This window comes from Mobula hypostoma, chromosome 13 (assembly GCF_963921235.1).
Source record: "Mobula hypostoma chromosome 13, sMobHyp1.1, whole genome shotgun sequence".
In the NCBI taxonomy this organism is placed as follows: domain Eukaryota; kingdom Metazoa; phylum Chordata; class Chondrichthyes; order Myliobatiformes; family Myliobatidae; genus Mobula; species Mobula hypostoma.
This window is the reverse complement of record NC_086109.1, coordinates 14,909,675-14,933,493: the sequence shown is the minus strand read 5'-3', so window position 1 is coordinate 14,933,493 and position 23,819 is coordinate 14,909,675. Positions and strand designations below refer to the sequence as shown.

Here is a 23,819-nt window from a genome sequence, read left to right as displayed (position 1 = left end):
TTAGAGGTTATATAAAAGCAAGCTGTAATTGTTGAGGGTACTACTAAGAAAACTGACATGGCAGCAGTGAATAATAAAAATGAATTCATCAGTAAAACCTTTTTGCTGTCAGTTAAACCATTTGCAGGCTGAAAAATCGTGGACAGAAATAACCTAGCCACTTTTTCCACGTACAATTCATTCTCTTAAAGATATTCTCATACTGAAACAGTAGTTGGGTGGTGATGGTGGGGAAGCTAGAGAAGTGATGGTGTTTTAGAGTCATGGAGCACCACAGCACAGAACCAGGTCCTTTTGCATATCTAGTCTGTGTCGACCTGGAGTTCTGCCTAGTCCCATCTACCTGCATCCAGACCAGAGTCCTCCATATCCCTCTCATCCAAATGCTTTTGAATGTTACAGAGGGCACATTCTAAGAATAAAAGGACGTCCAGCACTTATCCAAACTTTTTTAAATTTTACAGTCTACCACCTCTCTTGGCAGATCAATCCACACTCTCACTACTTTCAGAAGTTCCCCCACAGATTCACCTGAAGTACATAATGATTGCATTCCAGCTGATCTGCACAGTCAGCTTACAATTGTGTTCGCCCTTGGATTCAATTCCACACAAGACTGAAATTAATGTTTTCTTCTCTTTTCTGTGAAAGTCTGCTCCGGCAGTGTGGCAATGCTCCCTTACTGCGGCATTGGAGAGCTGCCATTGATTTTATACTTAGCCCTTCAAGTACGATTGAAGGGAAGTATAACATTGAAGCAGGACTTGAAAGACTGTGGTAGAAAGAGGAAATATGCAAGGAAACTTGCTTTCCTTTATGGCTTTGACAACCTTGTAGTGTTCCCTAAGCACTTTACAGGCAAGGAAGTACTAGGGTCAGTGCAGGAAATGCGGGAAATGATGCTTGCCCAGCAAGCTCCCATTAAAGCAATATAATAGTGATCACAAAATATATTTAAATGCTCGTTAAGTAGAGAAAACCTTGCCCAGACCACTGAGAAAAGCAGCACCCCAGCTCTTCTTTGAAATACTGTCTGGAGATTTTTTTTTTGTCCACCCGAAGTCTCGTGGATGTCTGATGTGAGAGTTAGTACCTCCCACAACGAAGCTCCTCAGAAGTTTATGGAAGTGATTCTGGAGAGGATCTTGACACATTGGCATTCTGTACGATGCATAATATGCACTGGATGTGGGAGCTGGCGAAGAGATTAGCTTTATTTGTCACACGTGCATCGAAAAGTACAGTGAAACGCATTGTTGTGTCAAATTAAATCAGCGAGGATTGTGCTGGGCAGCCCACAAGTGTTAGCTCACTTCCGGCGTCAACGTAGTAAGCCCACAACTCGCTAAACCTAACCGTACGTCTTTGGAATGTGGGAGGAGACCAGAGAACTCAGAGGGCACCCACACCATCGCGGGAGAATGCACAAAGGCCTTTGAACCTAAAACAGTGATCTGAGATGATGTAAAGCGTTGCACTGACCGCTACACTACAGTGGCGCCCCATGGCCCCACCAAAACTGCAGTTGATGGGCATTTTAAGCTTTAAGCAGATCGAAGATAGTAGACAGTTGTGAAATAGCAAAAGAGATTCAGTCTGATCTCCTGTTCAATGTCCAGCAGTACTACTGAGGGGCGGGGGAATGTTTTCCTTGGCTGAGGCTTGCATCTTGCATCAGATGGGGAGGAAAAAGCATCAGGTTTGGATAAGCTGTATTTCACGTTCGTTCAGCCTCCTTTCTCCTACAAGACCTGCGATCACACAAATCAGTCGCTGCAGCATGGCTCCTGGGAATTTGAAACTGCAAGATCAATGCCTTTCAGAGAGAAAGGGAGACACCAAACTAAAGGCATTCAGTTCAATCACTAACGAATGCCATCCACATAATATTCTGGGTGTGAAATCCTGGGAGAGCAGATGGTGCCCAGTAGGTGCTTAGCGACACCGTCAAATAAAAAGAATCAAATCACAGACACAAGGTGAACTGTCCAAAGCAGAAGTCCACGTGATCCTGTGAGCATCTGTGTAATCACAATTGGCTGGTGAAAGGGTTAATCCTCTGCACTGGCCTGTGGCTGGAGCTGCAATGTGAACAATAGACCTTCTTGCTGTTTTTTTTATTTATCCCCTCTTAACAAATGGGAGACAGCATGGCTCAGTCTGAAGGGTAAAGGTATCAACCAATGCCTGTTGACCTGCCACTTTGCTTTGGAGTAGCCGAAGGGGTTTGTTCGAATCTTGGGAAACTTCCCACAGTGTTTTCTCTCCCCCCTCCCTTTCTTTTTCCAAGGCCCCGAATGATAGAAAAGGCTGATAGAACTGCAGTGCCCCTTGGGACCTCTACTATTGTGTTGCTCTAATATATGCTGATTGACGATTGGCTCTGATAAATGATGTACCCTGGGAAACTCTGTTTGCCCTTTGGCCTTTGTCCCCAGATGTAATCCGCCCCTCTACTCGTCGCCAGGCACCTGTCACATGCTTGGTCTGTGCTGAGAAGTGTTTTCTGTGCAGGCATCTTGAATGGACAGATGTCCTTCTGCCTCTTGCTGGCTCCCACACCCTCGAGCTATGGTTTTGAGGAGGAAGGGAGGGGCAGCAACTGCTCCTGCACTTTCTTTTCCTCAACATGAATTGACAACTATTTTTTAAAAAAGGTATAATTTCAGAAGCAATTTGTTGCACTATTTTGCAATAAATATGTAGAATTCAATAGCTCTTTCTGCCTTAGAAATCAAGGATTACTCTTATTTCATCAAACCACTCTTTAAAACTGGCATTCAAAGGTTTTGCATTGCCCGCATTGCGAGAATTCCTTTAACTGGGATTCAGTGTTGGTGCTGAATGATTTTGCATGACTGGGGAGCCTTAGAGTGCAAAAAGAATGTTAAATGTCAAGATTTATTTGATTATGTTCCTTTGAAACTCCTTGGGATAGTCCCTATAAATGCCATTATATAAATAAGTTATATGAATTTGTGGACCATCTTTATTGGGACAGTCACTCAGATGTTAAAATTGCCACAGTATGTTGGTCTGATATGCTGGAAAGTTGGTTAACAATTATTTTTGTTCATCCTGCACGCCTACCATCATGGCAAAACACCCGCTCAGTATCTTTAAAAAGAAGTCAAAGCTAGAATGAATTTACCTTGTGAGTCATAATTGCCCAGTAGAACTGACAGATTCTCTCCATTATCACCTTACTTCAAAGTTGTGTTGGAGCAAAAAAAATCTGTACTGTTGTTTGATTAAAGATGGTTCCTGGTTCATAACATCCACATAAAAACACAAGTTTGGATGTTAGTAACATTATGAATAATCCTTGGTTTGCTTCATAACTACCAAAACACATGCTTACACTATCAGTAGTCCCACTCTGCGAAATAAATAACCCTGATAAAGATATATATATATGTGTGTGTGTGTGTGTATACACACACACACACACACACACACACACACAGATTTAACCCTTGCATTGCTGCTATACGTTTATTCATCTCATTCTTCAATCCTATTGAAGAAAAAGTTCTTCCAGTTAGCACAAGAATGATTAGTGTCAAAACCTGATAGAGGAGCAGTCCCAAATGGAGGGACTGATGACTTACTATTTAGTGATGGAAACCGGTTGTAGTTTGCTGAACTACCAACCATATGATGTGCAATCCATTATGCTTTGGTTTTTTTGCAACTCAGAACATGTGAATGTCAGTGTGCCATCCAGTCCCACATTATTCACTTAGATCTTACCTGATATGCGTCTCGGCTCTGTTATCCTCTCTTTGTCTGATACCTGTTCCAAAATGGAAAAAAAAGAACACCTTTTGTTCTTGAAAGCAAATTTCCATCAGGCTTTTGAGAAAGAGAATTCAAAATTTCTTAACCATTTCTGTGGAAAGTGTTAGTGTGCCATTTGCATCTACCTTTGACAGAGCAAAATAAATTTCTCTCACAGTTGAGTCCAAAGGTGATGATGTGCTTTTCAGAGTAAGATGCAAAGGTTGTTGGTCTGATTCGTTGACCTTGGCTGTTTGATGAACTTTGAATCAGAATGGAAACCTTTCCTGATTTTCTTTGCTGAAGATTATTTGTTGTTTATTGAGATACAGTGCAGAGTAGGCTGTTGGGGATCTTTTAGCCATGCTGCCCAGGAACCCTGATTTAACCCAAGCCTTATCGTGGGACAATCTACAGAAACCAATTAACTATCAACTGTTATGTCTTGGGACAGTGGGAGGAAACTGGCACACCCAGAGGAAACTCACGCAGTCACGGGGAGAACATTCAAACACCTTTCAGACAGTGGCAGAAATTGAACCCAGGTCACTAGTACTGTAAAGCATTGTGCTAACCACTATACTACTGTGCCTTTTTAACTCCCTCTCTTTTTATAGTTATGAAGATTTTTTTCTGTCATGTGGACTCAGCCATGGGGGGAAGGAGCTTTGCAGTCAGCTGCAGACAAAGAAAACTCACATCTATAAGTACCTCTTCCATCTTCTCATCTGGGATCAGAAGTAAGTAGATTATACTTTTCCTACATATAAATGTGTACTTATAATTTTATAATACTTATAGTTTTAATGGTTATGTAGAACACTTGAACCAAGCAACCTGTCTCTTCTTTCCTCTGTTCTTGGAAATTGATATCTGACACACATCCTTCACCAATTTCCTTTAGAATGCTGAAATGCTTCTCATCAAAGCATATGCAATCATGGTAATCCATCCTTCCGTATTCTCCTTACGAATCCACAGCATTAAGTGCAATCTGTTGTTTGTGGCTAAGGGTAATTCTGGGAATACTCGGCACGTAGAGCAGCGCCAATGGAGAAAGAATTTTTTTTAGAAGTCGGTGATTCAGGTTGATAACCTTTTATTACATTTCGGGGGGAGATGGGAGAGTCAAATACATTTTAAGCTGAAGAAACGAAGAAACTGAGGGTGGACTGAGAGAACAAAAGGAATGTTCTTGTTGGAATGGAGATCGGGTAGTAGTACATGCTGAGTGAAGGTGACAAAGACTTGCTAATTTGTGTTGATCTGACTCCCGGTGTAACTAGGAGGACCTTGAATTAAAATGAAGAGGAATAAGAGGAGAAAAACAGTATGTTGTAAATACACAGCAGGTCAGGCAGTATCTGTGGAGGAGGAAACTTAACTTTGTAGACCGGATACTTTTCATCAGCACTGACAATTTTAAGCTATAAAGACTCCATCATTACCATCATGATTGCCGTGTTGTATGACATAGGCAATCATGGTCTTATCCATGAATGGGATCATTCTTGGCAAATCTTTCTACAGAAGGGGTTTGCCATCGCCTTCTTCTGGGCAGTGTCTTTACAAGACAGGTGACACCAGTGATTATCAATACTCTTCAGAGGTTGTCTGCCTGGCATCAGTGATTGTATAACCAGGACTTGTCATTTTCACCAACTGCTCATACGACCATCCACACCTGCTTCACGTGACCCTGAACGGGGGGCTAAGCAGGTGCTATACTTTGCCCAATGCTGACCTGCAGGTTAGAGGAGGGAAGGAGTACCTTTGGTAGAGAAATATCTCCACCCTGCCACCCTCTACAAAGACTAGTTCTCTGAAATTGTTGGGTATGCTGTTTAAGCCCCAATGTGTCCAGTTTAAAAAAGAGATGCTTTGATTTATATATAGACTGACATTCACTTTGAACCATGTAGAGGACAAAGACAGAGACTGGGGTAGGAGTGGAATGGAAAAATCACTAACAGGCAGCTAGAAACTCAAGGAACAAATAAGCTGAAGAAGGAACTCAGCAGGTCAAGCAGCATCTGTGGGGGCAAAAGTAATTGTCAACATTTCAAGTCAAGACCCTGAGTCAAAAGATAATGTTGGTGCTTCCTTCTGCAAACCACTCTCCCTCAAGGCAAATTATGCTTGACCTGATGTTTCTCCAACATAATATTTTGCTCCAGACATAGGGTTCTGCAGTGTCTGGAAGCGCTTTTGTAGGCTAAGAGGAGGTGTTATGCAGAGCAGTTGCCCCATCTGCATTTGGTTTTTGGTTTCCCCAGTGGCAAACATCATTCATCAAATCAGAAAAAATACAAGTGAGTCACTGTTTCAGCTGGAAGGAGTGTTTAGATTTCTGGATGGTGAAAAGGAAGAAGAACTTGCACAAGAAGGAGAGTGTTTCAAAGAAATTATAGCGAGAGTGGTCCCATCAGAATGCTGAATGAGTATGAGATATGCCTGGTGATGTCATATTGAAGGATGGTGGAAATTTATGGAGACTGATGGTGTGAAAAGCTAACATTATCTTAACCACTTCTTTCATTGCAATGTGGAACTCATTTTTCTCAGTTTTTATAGGCTTATCAACCTGGAAAGTTAATTGTTTCCCTCTCCATAGATGCTGCATCACTTGCTGAATAGTTCCATGTACACTATATATAGTTCAGATTTCCCATCTGGACTTTTTCTTCCCAATGCATCGCCTCCCTTGTCTAGCTGAATGCCTGTTTCCATCATTATGGATACAATTTATAGGCAGAGAAAGATTGTCTTCCTGTTTCTGCACCATCTGGAATTCCCAAAGGATCTATCTTTGCAGATGTGAAAATAAGGGGCAAGAGGACATGCTGATCCTAGTACCATCAAATGAAAGTTTATGGGGATTTGGTCAAAATGTTCATGCCACTGCTCAACCTTGCCACCAACTTTCTTGGAGCTTCTGTTGGTGGCTTGGCAATCAATAGCAGATAAGCAAAAGTATTTTTTCAACTAAATACTGGAAATACAGAGTCCATTGTCTTTGACTCCCGTCACTGACAACACTCTTTGATCACTCCTTCCATCTCTTTTAATGGTCTGAAGCTGAGTCACATCACTAGAGAGCTTGGTTTTGTGTTTGACCCAAAGGTGACTTTGTATCCTTTCCACTGTAAAGACCACCTTCATCTTCAACTGAAATCTGACTGGACCCCGTACCCTCTCAGCTCATGTGGAAACTTTTTTTTACATGCTGGTGTAATCCCTATCATGACTATTCCCATGTTTATCTGCTATTTCCACATAAAACAATTACTCCATAGGCTTTTTCTCCAATGGAATTAGCCCATTGAAGTTCTTTCCACTTGAATGTTATTCCAGGTTTACTCATCCACACCCTTTCTATCTCGTTAGTCCACCTAAGCTGGTGAAGGTATCTATTGGCAGTCCCTGGGTTACAAGCATCTGACTTGTAGACAACCCTATGTTCAAATGAACTCACATATTATTACATTCAGAAGTCTAGCATGTGTACACACCTCTTTTCCTATGAATGACAGAGCTAGTTTTCTCTCACTCCCCACTTTTAATAATTATCCTCTTGTCAGCGTTATGTACCATTAATATCATTCATTACATTACTGTGGAGTTACGGTGACTATATTGAGTGAGTTTTGTGCATTTTCCGATGCAGATAAAATTGAAGGGAATGTCTGTGAAAACGGATTTGTTAGCCGGGAGTGGCCTGTAATTGAACAGTCTGTTACTCATGTATTCGTCTGTCTTTTCCAGGATCTGTTTTCCCATCAATATTAACCAATTGCCAAGAGAGACCCTCCTGACACTGACACTCTATGGCTTTCCTGTTCTTCCCCCTGGGAGCTCGTCGGAAGCCAGCAAGCAGCGGCGCACCCCTGAAACTATGGGCTGGGTGACGATGCCACTCTTCAACTTCAGGCAGTAAGTACTTTATTTTGAGTAGGAGTCCGGCTGCTTTGTCAGGCCATCCAGAGGAGGATAAGTCACAAACTAATGCCTCTTCCCATGTGCATACTCACGCTTTGTCTTGGTGCTCATTTGCTTTCTTTATTGCTTACAATAAAAGCCAAAGTGGCATCCAAGCAGATTGATTGATCCTTGAACGTTGCTGGTTCTTGCTGTACTGCCTACTCATGCACTCATGAAGAGCTGTATTAATATTTCACAGCCACAATGTAGTAGGAGCACTGACTTGTAAGACGGCCAAGTGTCTGTGAAACCGAGCCAACAGCAGTTCAGGCCAGTGGTGGGACAGCCAGCCCTGCAGTGATTCTAACCAATGGTTCTGATTATAAGTCACAGATCACTTATGTTGGTTGTTAGCTATAAGGTTGCAGGCTGCCATCTGCTGAACTGTCAGTCACACCTATTGGCAGTATACATGATGTCATCTCTTTGTGCATCAGGAGTTTTGACTGATACATTGTGGCTGTCACACTGAGTAACTAACCCTTGGGGTGTATTGACTGCAGGCTCACTGACTAATCTCAAAGGAGTTCAAACTATTGATAACAAGTGATTTGGCCAGAATTCAATGCTGCTCACTCTTGCCACTTTTTGTAGCTGTTTTTATTTTGTGTTTTTTAAGCTGCTACTTTCGTACAACAGCAGTATTTTGTCTGTTCGTTATATGACGTGGATGATCACGGTCTTATCCATGACCATGATTGTTCTTGGCAAATATTTTCTACAAAAGTGATTTGTCATTGCTACCTTCTGGGCAGTGTCTTTACAAGATGGGTGACCACAGCCATTATTAATACTCTTCTGAGGTTGTCTACCTGGCATTATTGGTTGCATAAATACGCCAGTTGCTCATATGACCATCCACCACCTGCTCCCATGGCTTTATATGACCCTGATCGAGGTGTTAAGCAGGTGCTTTACCTTGCCCAAGGGGGATTTGGAGACTAACGGAGGAAAGGAGCGCGTTGTACTCTGTTAGTAGAGACCTATCTCCACCCCATCACCCTTAACAGTATTTAGTTATGGTGTTTCTCAGATTGGCTTTTATGATCTGATATGTACAATCAGAATCAAAATGTTTGCATTGAGAGAAGCCTCCAGCTGTCTTAGCATATTTGGATGTGACGTAGCAAACATTAGCAGTTAACTAAACAATCTCCTGCAGAGCTACATGGGCTTCAGATGAAGGAAGGGGAAGAATGGCAAACATTTTCTTAACAGCCTTGAGAAGCTGGGTAATTGAGAGGCTAGGATAATATAATGTCATCAGAGTAGGATGTAATTACATTGTGACTAGTTTTAGGTGAACAATTTCCATTCCAAATGTTGTTGTACTGAATAAAATTAAGCAAAAATGTCTCAAAATATGAATTCTCAAGCAGAAAGTAAGCATGAGGGCATAATAGTTTTAACATATGTAACCCTTAGGTTTGGCCAGCATGTGTCTAAGGGAAGACATCCTCTGGCCCAGCCAAACTGAGAAATCTCATTTGTGTGGATGCTGTGTGATGTGTTGCCTGGTTACAAATCCGAACCGCAAAAAATATCAGACAGTACTCCATATGCAATTAAACAATTGAACTTTATAAATCTTAATCTGACTATAGGGTTAGTGAAGAAAATAAGAAGAAAAAGGGCCCATTTTAATGAAACAGTCTAATATGCACGTTGGAGATCTCAAATTCAGCCAGTCATTCCCCATCGACCTCCTCCGAGTGTTGCTGGCCCTCAGACCCTCACTCCTAGTCCACTCCATCTGGCAGTCTACCAACTCTTCCCACTCGTGTCTTCTCTCTTCACCGCTCGCCGACAAAAGACAGCAAAATCCATGTTCCCAGACCAACAAGAGAGAACATCCCTCTCATTGGCTAGCATACATTCCAAAGCCCCCATTATTTCACGTCATAACCCAAATGTTGCTGCTGCAAAGAAACCATTACGTTAGCAGTGACACGTTACAGAGAGGCCGTTACATTAGCGGTGAACCCTTACAGCGCGTTACATATAGAAGTGTATATTGCAATTACTTCGTGTTTGTGTTTTGTTGTACATCCTAATGAATTGCACTGCACTGCCTTGAAAACTGCAAAATAATAATCAACAACACCTCCCAGAGACGTGTAGCATAGCGGTCAGCACAATCACTTTTTAGTGTCAGCAATCACCAATCAGTTTTATTTCTGCCATCGTCTGTAAGGTGTGTGTGTGTGTGAGATCATTCCCACCCCCCCACCCACCCATCACGAGGTGTGTTTCCTCCAAATGCTTTGGTTTCCTCCCACATTCCAAAGCCATGTGGATTAGGGTTAGTGAGTTGTGGGCATGCTTTGCTGGTGCCGGAAGCATGGGCTGCCCCAGCACAATCCTCGCTGATTTGAACTGACGCGAGTGACACACTTCCTTCTACGTTTTGACTTGCCTGTGAGAAATAAAGCTCAACTTATCTTAATCTTCTCCATCCTCTCGTGAAAGTACAGGGGCTCCCTGAGTAATAAATGACCTGCCTTACATATTCACCCATCTGTTCATTAGTGTCAGGGGTTAGAATGTATATTCCATTAATTTACTTACGAGTACTGTTGAGGTGAAATGAAACGCGTTATAACATCATGTAAATATGGACAGTGATTGAACTTGCAGAGAAATTGGCTTTCTCTGTTTCTGACTTGCAGAGAAATTGGCTTATGGACAGTCCTCAGGAACAGAACTCTTGCAAACCTGGAGAATGCCCGCACTGACCTACTTGGAAGCAGTATCACTGTGCTATTTCACTCCGAAGAGCATCACAGCTTGCATGCATTTGCTGTATTTAACACAGCATTTGATTCCAGAATCTTTAACACAGAAACTAACAAACCTTATAATTGTTCAAAACCTTTGGGAGATGAAAGCAGAGTTTTAGGAAATGAGTCTCGGTGCTGCCCATACTTAATTAGTAAAGCGTGTGAAATGTTACAGAGAGAAGGCAGGAGAATAGGGTTGAGAGGGATAATAAATCAGCCGTGATGAAATGGTGGAGCAGACTTGATGGGCCAAATGGCCTAATTCTGCTCCTGTGTCTTATGATCTTATGGTCATGCACGCAGTCATTTGCAGTCAGAAGCAGGAACCAATTCCTCTCAAATGACTCTGTGATCAGTTGTAGCACTCACATGAAGATCCTACCTCCGTCTCCTTCAAATGTGTAACATTGTAGTTAAACTTAATGCAGTTAAAATAGTTAAACTGAGTTTCTACGGAGAAGTTGGGCGCCACTGCAGCGTAGCGGTTAGCGCCACGCTATTACACCCCGGGGCATTCTGGAGTTCCGAGTAAATTTCCAGTGCTGTTCTGTAAAGGTTCTCTGTACGACTTCCCTGTGGAATGTGTGTGTTTTCTCCCAGTGCTCCGTTTCTTCCCACAGTCCAAAGACACACTGGTTAGGTTAACTGGTTGTTGTAAATTATCCAGTGACTAGGTTAGGATTAACACAAACGTGAGGAAATCTGCAGATGCTGGAATTTCAAGCAACACACATAAAAATTGCTGGTGAACGTAGCAGGCCAGGCAGTATCTATAGGAAGAGGTACAGTCGACGTTTCGGGCCGAGACCCTTTGTCAGGGGTCCTGACGAAGGGTCTCGGCCCGAAACATCAGCTGTACCTCTTCCTATAGATGCTGCCTGGCCTGCTGTTTTCACCAGCAATTTTTAGGTTAGGATTAATCAAGTTTGTCAGGGATTGCTCAGGCGGCATGGCTCGAAGGACGGAAAGGGCTTCCTCAGCGCTCATTTGCTAAACAACCATAAATAAGTAAGTTTGTTTGTCTTTGATCCCCAAATGTTTGGGCTCCTAGTTGAAAGCCCTGAAGAGCAGGGCGCTGTGGAGCTGGATGAATTAAATACATGTTTCCCACCCCCCCCCCCTTTTCCCCTGGCAGACGAGAAGCATTCCTTGTTTGAAAATTAGACATGCAGACCGCATGTCAGTACACAGTCCAAGGACAGCTGTGGTGCATACAGCTCCGCTTGAATGGTTACAAGAGGTTTTCACAAAAATGGAGCAAAGCATTAGTCAAGATACAAAAGAGATAAAGGGGCCCAGTTTCTTTGTAGAAATTTAGAGATATTCAGAATTTCAGCCAACTTTATTTGTATTTGGAAAAACAGTTCTGATGATTTTTATTGGTTGGTTGTAACAACACTCAAAATGTTATTGACCTCTGCACCCCCTCATCAACATCATCAAATGCAGATAACAAAAATCAGATGCAGGACAAAGTCTGGTGTCGGCATTACTGGCAGGGCATAACATTTATTGCTTGTGTCTTTGCAGTTATATAGTTACTGGTAAGGTACCTTTACTAGTTTTAAGTAGTGCTTAGCATTTATTAAGACCATAAGCAGAAGTGGGCTGAGAAGTGGCAGATGGAGTTCAACCCGGAGAAGTGTGAGGTGGTACACTTTGGAAGGACAAACTCCAAGGCAGAGTACAAAGTAAATGGCAGGATACTTGGTAGTGTGGAGGAGCAGAGGGATCTCGGGGTACATGTCCACAGATCCCTGAAAGTTGCCTCACAGGTGGATAGGGTAGTTAAGAAAGCTTATGGGGTGTTAGCTTTCATAAGTCGAGGGATAGAGTTTAAGAGTCGTGATGTAATGATGCAGCTCTATAAAACTGGTTAGGCCACACTTGGAGTACTGTGTCCAGTTCTGGTCGCCTCACTATGGGAAGGATGTGGAAGCATTGGAAAGGGTACAGAGGAGATTTATCAGGATGCTGCCTGGTTTAGAGAGTATGCATTATGATCAGAGATTAAGGGAGCTAGGGCTTTACTCTTTGGAGAGAAGGAGGATGAGAGGAGACATGATAGAGGTGTACAAGATAATAAGAGAAATAGATAGAGTGGATAGCCAGCGCCTCTTCCCCAGGGCACCACTGCTCAATACAAGAGGACATGGCTTTAAGGTAAGGGGTGGGAAGTTCAAGGGGGATATTAGAGGAAGGTTTTTTACTCAGAGAGTGGTTTGTGCGTGGAATGCACTGCCTGAGTCAGTGGTGGAGGCAGATACACTAGTGAAGTTTAAGAGACTACTAGACAGGTATATGGAGGAATTTAAGGTGGGGGCTTATATGGGAGGCAGGGTTTGAGGGTCGGCACAATATTGTCAGCTGAAGGGCCTGTACTGTGCTGTACTATTCTATGTTTATAAGACATAGGAATGGAATTAGACCATTTGGCCCATCGAGTCTGCTCCATCATTTCATCCTGGCTAATGCATTTTTCCTCTCAGTCCCAATCTCCTACCTTCTGCTTGTATCCCTTCATGCCCTGACTGGTCAAGAATCTATCAACCGCTGCCTTAAATATACCCACTGACTTGGCCTTCACAGCTGCTTGTGGCATCGAATTCCACAGATTCACCACTCTCTGGCTAAAGAAATTCCTCATCTTCATTCTAAAAGGATGCCCTGCTATTCTGAGGCTGTGTTCTCTGGTTTTAGACTCTCCCACAATAGGAAACATCCTCTTCACATCCACTCTGTCAAGGCCTTTCAACATTTAATAGGTTTCAATGAGGTCACCACTCATTCTTCTGAATTCCAGTGAGCAGAGGCCCAAAGCCATCAGTGCTCCTCAGATGATGAGCCTTTCAATCCTGGAATCATTTTCGTAAACCTCCTTTAAATCCTGTCTGAGGTCAGCATATCCTCCCTTCGATAAGGGGCCCAAAATAGCTCACAGTGCTCCAAGTGTAGCCTCGCCTCTGTTTTATAAAGCCTCAACATCACATCCTTGCTTTTATTGCCTTTGTCTTTGCTGTTGAGCAGATGGTGGTAAGGTATCTTTCGTAAGGTTATCTTTCACCTAGTACCTAGCTTTTATTTCCTGTATCTTTGCTATTGAGCAGGTGGTGGTGAGGTACTGTTCACTCAGTGAAGGTACATCCAGAGTGTTGCTGAGAGGAAGTTTCCAAGTTTGGACACCATGACAATGAAAGAATAACAGTCTATTTCTAAAGCACCACACACAAAATGCTGGAGGAATTTAAGACGAAAGGCAGCATCTCTGGGCCATTTTGGGCCATAACCTTTATTAGGACCGGAACAGAAGGAGACAGTAGGCAGAATAAGAAGGCAGAAGTGTACTGTGGTCGCACTGTAACTTGTGGAGTAGTTGCATTCACCAGCTGTGTTGGACAGTATTCTTACTGACACTTATCCTATAAAAACACAAACTGAAATATATCTAGCAAAAACTAGTCTTTGCCTTTGAGGCATACAGAGAACAAGTTCCAAGAAAGGAGATAGGGTTGCTGTAACAATAGAGTTCGACTTGTGGATAAAAGTGACTGTGGTTGCTGGAATATGGAGCAAATAACATATTGCTGGAAGAACTTGGTGGGTCATGAGCTTTACTTGTCATGCGTATTGTATCTTCTTTCAGCCACCACAGATTTTAATGTTCTGTATCAAACAGGATATCTGCCTTTATTACCCACCTTATTATTCTGACTTCTGCCCCCTTCCTTTCCAGTCCTGATGAAGGGTCTCAGCCCAAACTGTTGACTGTTTATTCCCCTCCATAGATGCTACCTGACTTTCTGAGTAGCAGAAGACCATGAACATACACACATGAGGTGCCTGATAAAATGGCCACTGAGTATAAATTCATTGAAGCCACAGAACCCTAATGCTGGAGAGAGTGAATGTTCAGGGTAGTGTCTATGATGCCGATCAGCTGCTGTTTATCCTGAATGGTGATGATCTACTTGAGTGTTATTTGGAGATGGGCTGTTCAAGGAGAGTGGAAAATGTTCTGACTTGTATTTTATGGACAGTGGAAGTGTTTTGGTGAGTCATCACAATATCTTTGAGCTTTAATTTTTTTTTGAAGCCATAGTGCTTACAACAGATATAAGAGTGAATATATTTCAAGTAAGGCCAATACAGATAACAAAGAAAATACTGTCTTACCAATCTCAGTTTAAATCTGACTTCAAGAGATTTCCCCCCGTATACAATCGATCAACACTGCACTGTTAATATTTACTTTCTTAACAAGGAATAGAACAGTCAATATTCTTTAAAAATTAAATCCAAGATTTCTTTTCATCCCCATTTAATACAGTTTTAGTGATCATTCAGATCTGCTAAATATCTCTGGCCTTTAACACACCCGAACAGAAAGTACACAAAATAACTTCAACAGGATGATACGAAGAATAGGAAATCGGTCGTGAGGAGGAATCTGAAATAGTGGGTCTGTTTACAATAAAACAGATGAAGATAAAGGAAGATTTGTATTAGAATGGTACGGTGAAAGAAGAGGCCAATCAGTTCCCCAGGATTGTCCTGGCTCTTTCTACATTTCTCCGTATCAGTCTAAATGTTCTGCTTTGCGTCTTTGCACAATTCTTGAAAGCTGCTTTTGAATCTGCTTCCACCACTCCATTCAATGCTCAAACATTATCTTAATGTGGGCTCTGGTTCACATATCTGTGCCCTTGCATCAGCTGTCTTTTTTGGTCACTGGATATCTTCCAGACTTCGACCCAATTGCTGATCTATACTCTCATGCTCTCTGCCCCTCCCCCTCCCCTTGCCTGTATCTTGAAACCTTTACCTATTACCGCTTCTAATTCCGATAGTCTTTGAACTGAAATGTGGACTCTTTCTGACTATTTGCAGATGGTACCTGACCTGCTGGTTATTTCCCAGAACATTTTTTTAATCTTAGATTTGCAGCATCCAAAGTTCAAGTACATTTATTATCAGAGTATGTATACTCTATGCAACCTTGAGATTCGTCTCCTTACAAACAGCCACAAAACAAAGAAACCCTATAGCAGACATCCCACCCTGCAAAAACTCATTTCAGGGAGGTAGCACCATCAATTTGCCGGAGACTTCTGGGAGAGGTGGAATGTCTCCAATAGAGTAGCTCCTTAGCAGCTGGCCAGCTAGTTTAAATAATGTTAGCTATGCTAATGAATGAATGACACCTGTTAAACTCCCCTCAACACGTCTTTTACAGTCTTAACCCACCATGGGCAATAGGAAAGTCACTGTTGCAAACAGTGCAGCGAGCAACACTGTCATTATTTTGACCCCTATTAGGCAGGGGTACACTTTAGTGTAGTCCGGGGTGACATACGTTTTATTTTTTTTTTGGAACACTCTGCCATGGCGCATGCGCGTGCTCTCTCTCTCTCTCTCTCTCTCTCTCTCGGTCGCTCGTGCACTCTCAAGTGCTCCCGCTTGCTTTCTCTCTCGCTCACGTGCTCCCGCTTGCTTGCTCTCGCTCTCTCTCGTGGTCGCTCTCGCGCTCCCTCTTGCTTTCTCTCACTCGCTCTCAAAAAAAATTGATTTCCGTGATATTGTATATAATTTGCGGGCATCACGGAGCCACTATTAATATGCGGGAGACTCCCGGAACTTCCGGGAGAGGTGGGATGTCTGCTATAGAACCCATTTTTTTTAAAAGAAAGACCTTCAAACAGCATGTTTGCATGAATTTTGCACAAATAAAAGTAAGCAAGTAGCATTCGGAACTGAAGCTCATGCAAGAGGTCCACAGCCATGAAGCCAGTCATCACGGCACCTGATCCCCGGGAGCCTGTTAGTCGCAGGCCACAGCCTTAGTTCAGTGCAGAGATGAGTAAACCTCGCTGAGCAGCAAACTGAACACCAGCCAGTCCCTCTCCTCTAGTCCCGGCACACTGACCTTTTCAATCTGGCCTGGTACTTAAATCGGCCAAAATCTCAGGTCATTCCCTGCTAGGGTTGCCAACTTTCTCACTCCCAAATAAGGGACAAAAGTAGCAGTCAAATACGGGACACTTGTGCTTACCCCGAGAAAGACTACCATGACCATGAAGCCTTGTGCGGGCACCTGTGTGTGCATGCATGACGTGCGCATGCGTGACGTGCTGATTTTTTTTCCTACAAATCGGTTTTGGCAATTCTGTTCAGTGAAACTACACTGTGCATACATTATTTCTACTTTATATAGGCTGTATATTTATCATATCATTCCTGCTTTTACTATATGTTAGTGTTATTTTAGGTTTTATGTGCTGTTTGTTATGATTTGGTAGGTTATTTTTTGGGTCTCGGAATGCTCAAAAATTTTTCCCATATAAATTAATGGTAATTGCTTCTTCGCTTTACGCCATTTCAGCATGAACAGTTTCATAGGAACGCTCTACCTAAGTGGGGGAAATACGGGACGAGGGCGGTCCCGTATGGGACAAACCAATTTAGCCCAATATATGGGATGTCCCGGCTAATAAGGGACAGTTGGCAATCCTACTCCCTGCTCTAAGATCTGGCCTTACTGCTTCTATAGGTTGTCAGGCCTAGGCCCTGCCGCCTCGATTCAGTCTGTACCTGACCTTTCCAATTTGATAGGGTACTTGAATCAGCTAAACAGTGGGTCAGTCCTCGCTCTCAGTCCCGGCCCTGCCATTTCAATACGCTCTCTGGCCCTGGCCCTGGCCCCGCTGCCTTGATTCAGCCTCTATCTGACCTGTCCAATTTTGCCTGGCATTTAAATAGGTCAAACAACAGGTCATTTGTCGCTCTCGGACCTGGGCCCTGCTGGCTTGATTCGGCCTGTACCCAACCTTTCCAATCTGGCCAGTTTCCACGGATGCTGCCTGACCTGCTGAGTTCCTCCAGCGTGTTGTGAGTTTTGCTTTGACCCCAGCATCTGCAGATTATTTTGTGTTTACAGTCTGGCCAGTGTTTTGCTTTATATTCAAACTGAGCTCGATAGTTATTGATCCGTATGTTACTGGAAGTAGGTTTAATTTAACACTTGATAGGTTTGGAAAATAAAGGGACAATTTTATTTAACTAAGTATTTCCTTAAAGTTGGCAGGACAGTGATGAGTTCAACAGCTGAAGTATTACTGTGAGTAGGAGGATTTGTGTTACAGAAAGTCGTTGATATGCAAACTGCTTAGCCGCAATAACTGAGACAGAGACCATTGCACCTTTTAATGTATAACTGAAGAAATACTTGAAGCCAAGGAATGGACAAGGCTCCTGGAAAACAGGCAATGGGATCAGTTTTGAAAACTTATTATGAAGAAGCTGTGCTGTGCTAACTATGACTGACTAAATACTGTAACTTTGTCAGCCACTGAGTGGAACTAATTTCAAGGCAGTTGAGCAAGACTGCTGGAGAACAAGATCATGGATTCTGTTTTTTGTGTAGTGATCTGGGGAGACTGCTTTGTTGAATAAAGAAGATATTTGTGTAGAGCAGTGGGTGCAGGAAAGAAATAAGTAGCTTTCTTGCACAAGAATATTGCAGTTTGTAGGGCTTTCAAGTTTCGTGGTGAGCATCACTTTAAAATGATTCAGTTGGTCATAAAGTGGTTTGTGACATCCTGAAGTTGTGCAGGTTGTCAAGTGTGTGGTTTCGACACTTTTATAATTCAGTTGTGTTTTTCTTGTCTTGTTCTCCAGTGTACTGTCATGTGGTAGAAAGCTGCTTGGATTGTGGCCATCCTGCCAACGAACCGGCCTCACCACGTCAACTGACTGTAACTTCATTCAGCCAGACAGTGTAATCATTCAGGTAAGTTACAGAACACTAACTTCAACATCAAACCAGGAATTGTGTGACAGTGTTTGAAAGAAATTTACCTCAGGATATCTCAAAATCCTTCAGTGTTCAACTTGTTTTTCACGTGTATTTTTTCAAAAATTCTGCCCATTTATTTTTAATATAACTTACTTTGCTGTATCCATTCTAAGGAAATAGTTCCACAGCTGATAAAGTGCAGTTCGGGCTCGATATAATCTCCAACACAAACTAATTGAGCCTCTTTCTGTGCACTGTACTCAGTGAAATTCAGAACAATATCTCTATGACTTCCTTGCTGAAGGCTTTAGCAGCTTCAAGAAGAAAGTTGGTGGGGGACCCATTAATGTAATAGCGAGGCTGGGAAGGATACCAATAAAATGCAACACTACACTCAACAGCAATAACAGGTCCAGATGTGAAGACTCTTAGGCAAAAGTTGTTCAGAAAATGTGGATCTAACTACAGAGCTGCCAATGGTAGGATAAAGTAAGACAGTGGATGCGTAAGAGGCAAGAGTTGGAAGAATGGAGAGCAGTAATATAGCAGTGGTATCTAAAATTGAAAGTGTGAGTGACAAATGAGCAAGACTTGCTATCAAATTAAACATGGTTGAATGAGTATTGGATATGCTAAAATTTATTGAAGTGATGTGGTAAATAGGAAGGCACTTAGTACAAGTGATTAATGAGAACAAGATTAAAGGAGTTGGTAGTTCAGATAGTAAATCCAGTGTTCTCTTGTTATTTATTCCCCACAATGTCCTTCCATGAGCCAATGAGAAAGTAGATACCAGAATCCTCCAAACCTCTCCTCTGTCCTGGTTAATACATGCTGCTGCTTGGTTTTACTGTCACCCATTTGATCTATTTTGGTTTGATTCCTAATTTGATTTGAGAGTAGTAAGCCACTTCTGTGTGGTGTGGTGGAGGTGCGTCATTGCAAAAAAAGGTATAAGGCACTCCTTCCCTTCACTAGCCTGCAGGTTACCTTGGGCAAGGTGTAGCACCTGCTTAGCTCCCCGATCAGGGTGGCGTGAAGCCTTGGGAGCAAGCAAGCAGCAGATGCAGATCACAAGTCCTGGTATGTGGCCACTGACTCCAGGCAGACAATCTCCGAAGAGTATTGATAATGGCTGGGTTCACCAGTTTTGTAAAGACACTGCCCAGAAGGCAGCAATGGCAAAACACTTCTGCAGAAAAGTTTGCCAAAAACAATCAAGGTCGTGAAAAGGCCATGATCACCCACATCATATGACACGGCACATAACAAATGAGCAAAGCCACTTTGACTGAGGTGAGATTTGGTAAGGTTTAAGCAGCGCGTGGCTCTGTTGCTTGTATTCCAGCTAACCCCAGCCTTTTGCTGCTTGGAGGATGATATAAAAGTGGAAGTCTGTTTCGGAGCATTGTAGTAATTGAAGATGAAAGAGAGCAAAACTTGGGTAATGGTTTCCCCCTGTGAGTGGGGCTGGTAATGCAAGAAATGGAAACCTGATTCTTGTAATGGAGCGGATAAGGAGTCAAACACATCACTTCTGGTCAGGGTGAATGATAATCAGGTTCAACCTGAGGCAGGTGCTGGGGTGGGGTTGGTGATTGTCAGCTGTTGTTCTTCTCATCGTGAAGCTGAAAATACTGAATGTTGAAAAACCAGTCTGACCACACCAAAAGTGAAAGAAACAGTGGAAGTATAAGTCTGGATATGGTGATGTCAAGTGTATCAGATATAGGCAGCGGGTGATAATGAAAGAGGAGGCAAAAAAATCAATTCTTATCAGTTTCTGAAGTAACTTTATTGAGGTGAGAAGAAAAACCATTGGCGTGCTGCTGCTTTGATAGATCATTTTGGTGAATGTAACATCAGGCAACAGTATTCATTGTATAAGATGTTGCTGAGGCCTAATTTGGAGTGTTGTCTGCAGTTCTGGTCACCTACCTACAGGAAAGATATCAGCAAGATTGAAAGATTAGAGGAAATTTACAATGATGTTGCCAGGATTTGAGGACCTGAGTTATAGAGAATAGTTGACTAGGTTAGGACTCTATTCCCTGGCACATAGAAAAATGAGGGGAGATATAAGTACCTGTATAAGTACTGTAGGGTAAATGCAAAAGGCTTTCTCCACTGAGGTTGGGCGAGACTAGACTAGGTTAAGGATGAAAGGTGAAATGTTTAAGGGGAACCTGACAGGGAACTTCTTCACTCATAGGGTGGTGAGAGTGTGGAATGAGCTGCCAGCAGTTTGATTTCAACATTTAACAGAAATTTGGTTAGCTGCATGGATGGCTGGGATATGGAGGGCAATGGAACTAGGCAGAACAGTTACTCGGTATGGACTAAATGGGCTGAAGGACCTGTTTCTGTGCTCTGGTACACTATGATTCTATCTCCTGTACAGAGGAGAGGTCTTGGAGGATGTTGCCATCTACTTTGTTATTGGCTGATGAAAGGGCCTTAAGGAATAATCCATTTGCATTCTGGAGGTTCTCGGGCTTTTCTTGATGTATATCATGTTCCAAATGTATGTGCCAGTTGCCCATGGGTCCCTATTAAATCATGGTGCTAGGAAAGAGCAACTGTAATGAAGTTGGTCAGCAGCCAGCCTCGATGGCCTTGAGTGAGGATAGCATTGGACAGAGGAACTCCAGAGAACCAGTTCACCAGCCATATCCTCTGGCAGTTGAAGCAAGAGATGTTATAAAGGTAGACAGAGGTGACACCACTTGACCAACTTGTCAACTGGAGAAATCCGCCACAGTAGCTGTTGCTACCAGGTTTGGATTCGAAGGTGACCACAGTTGACTTGATCAGCTCTGGCATTCTTCCCTGCAACTGCCTACCCTTGGACAGCTGTGGGCTGTACAAATAGGGTTAAACTTCAGAGACGAGAAGCAGCTGGGTGAATTGATCCTGAACACTGAGGTAGTGACAGCAGGTTGAGTTGTGAATGGACAGGTAATGTAAGAGATGGAAGCAGGTGATCTGTGTAATGGGGAAAAAAAAAGTAATACACTCCGCCTCACCAGGCCCAACCAGGGTATGCAGGTCTTCCTGGATCTCGAAAGCCTCATGGTTGACCTCACCAGCTCCTTCCTGACTCAAGCTTATTAGCAAGGACCAGGTCAGCTTGCAGGTGAATAATCATTGCATTGTGCAATGTTGGAAATTATCTTTACCGGTACACAATTTCTCAAGTGCATTGGCCAGGTTTCCACAGTTCGGTACTTCTAGTGTACGTTGTATGTTTAAAATCTGGAGTGAGGCTTAAAACTATAACCTTTTGACTTGGGGGGAAAGTTCTACCACAAATTCACGCTGGTTAGCTTCTCAGTGTAAAGATTGTACCTGCAGTTAAATAAAATTTAACAGCACTAGCGGTGAAATGTTTAAAGGCTTGTTTGGAAACTGCACTTAATAGGATTGGCCTTGAACTGGCAGCAGAGTGGAGGAACAAGTGAAACACCCAGTAAGGCATGATATATTCTGAGGGGACATTATTGCTTCCATATTTGAAGTATATGGTGGTTAAGATTACAGTGCTGTCTTAGGCTCGTATTGGTGTTCGTAAAATCTTTATGACACATTTCTGGCACCCAAAAAGTGCTTTTTATTTATGAATTTAATATCTTTGGAAAGTTAAGCATGCACTACAGTAGGAGAACACGCCAATAGGAATAATTAATGTCCTACGCCCAGAGTACAAAAAGAGAAATCTATTCCTCTAAAGATATATTCTTCCAACAATGCTCCCAAAACAATGAACATTTTTAAAGAGAACCCTCCTTGGTGAAGTGGGACAATCCATGACATTTTATAATTCATCAAAAATGCCAAAAATCTGGCAATAGTAAAGCTTCAGAAATAATTCTGGCTTGTCTTTGACGATACCGAAATCCTGAGGTCATTCTGTAAGCAGCTGTTTTCGATTTTGGATTGAAGTCAGATTCACGTATTTTTAAAAAAAAAGCAGGTGTTAACCACATAGTAATCCAATATATTTTTTAAACAAAAGACAAATTGATCTCTAATGACATTACAATATGGAAAGTTACAGCTCAAGTGTTAGCTTCAGGTGAAGCAAGTTCAGGGTCTACTTGGACCACGTTATGATGTAATATTTTTCCATATGATGTATAGAGGAACCAGTTGGTTCATCTGAGTCTTTGCCAATTCTTAGTGCATTCCCATCAGTTCGATTTATTTCCCCAGAATCTAGAGGGAATAATCGCAGAGGGAATAATTCATTTAATCTTTTTGAAACTTGTGCTAGGCGTATTTCTGCATAACACTTCTAGTTAGAGATTTATTACTACCGGCAATGGTTCTGGAAGCAGCAATATGGATTTGACAGGCACCTTGAGTGAACGGGCACAGTTACAGCACTATGCAAAAGTCTTGGGCACATGTACATAGCTAAGGGCGTCTAAGGCTTTTGCACAGTACTGTAGTAATTGTATGTATTGCACTGTACTGCTGCTGCAATAAACAAATTTCGTAATATTTGTGACTGATGTTAAACCTGATTCTGACCTGGGTCTCTGTTGTGAACTGAGAATGGAAAGGGGGCAGGGAGAGGGGAATCATGGTTGGGAAAAGGGGAAAGGGAGTTGAGGGGGAGTAGGAAGCACCAGAGAGATATTCTGTAATGATCAATAAACCAGTTGTTTGGAATCAAATGACCTTGCCTGCTGTCTCAAGACTGGGTGTGTCTACACCTGTGCCACTCCCACCCCCGGCACTCCTCTGCCACCCGTCCCACACCCCTCCCACAGCACTCCACCCTCACGATTCCCAGTACCTTTTGATCTGCCAGATTTACAAACTTGCCCTTTGCACCATGTTGACAAATATAGAACTGTGCAAAAGTCTTAGGCGCCCTTGCAAAACGTATGTGCCTAAGACTGTATGTCCCACCAAACAAGTTTTTCATTGCTGTCCAGATGAAGGGCTCGACCCAAAATGTTCACAGATGCTGACTGAGTTCCTCCAGCGGTTTGTTTTGGGGATTGCTGCTCCTGGTAGAAAGACAGAATTTCAGTGTCTTAAACATAGATTCTATGGGTGCCAGAATCCCGACCTTGTGCTCTAAAGTATTTCATTAACCATTACGCTTTACAGTGCACCAGCTGTACTTCATAGAATGCATTGATCGCCGTTATAGCAAAATTATGGCAACAGGAAGCATTGTACTCCATAAATATGCCCCAGATAATGTTTTTACTATCAATAAATTAATAATTCAACAATTCCGCCCTTGCCGCCAATCTTCTTCCCACATTCCATTGCCAGGTGGGTCTTTACTGGAAATCGACACTGACTTCAAACATACAGGGTATCTGGTAGACAGCTTGAGAGAAATTCCCTTTCTTCCTTAGCCATTAGGGAAGCTTTATTTAAACCTGGGAATATCAGTCCTTCCATATTAGCAAAGAAGGACTTGTATTTAGAAACGCACCTTTATAATTGAGTGGGTTTAGCCACTG

The 23,819-nt window shown here is 42.6% G+C and overlaps 1 protein-coding gene across 1 annotated transcript in view; it reads left to right on the top strand.

Annotated features, from left to right (window-relative positions):
• The window catches only part of pik3c2b (phosphatidylinositol-4-phosphate 3-kinase, catalytic subunit type 2 beta), a 174,267-nt gene that overhangs the window by 69,451 nt on the left and 80,997 nt on the right, over positions 1–23,819 (top strand). Inside the window, exons 12-14 of the mRNA XM_063065353.1 lie at positions 4,398–4,520; positions 7,546–7,713; positions 18,216–18,327. Coding sequence (XP_062921423.1) covers positions 4,398–4,520; positions 7,546–7,713; positions 18,216–18,327 — 403 coding nt within the window. The remainder of the gene's footprint in view (positions 1–4,397; positions 4,521–7,545; positions 7,714–18,215; positions 18,328–23,819) is intronic.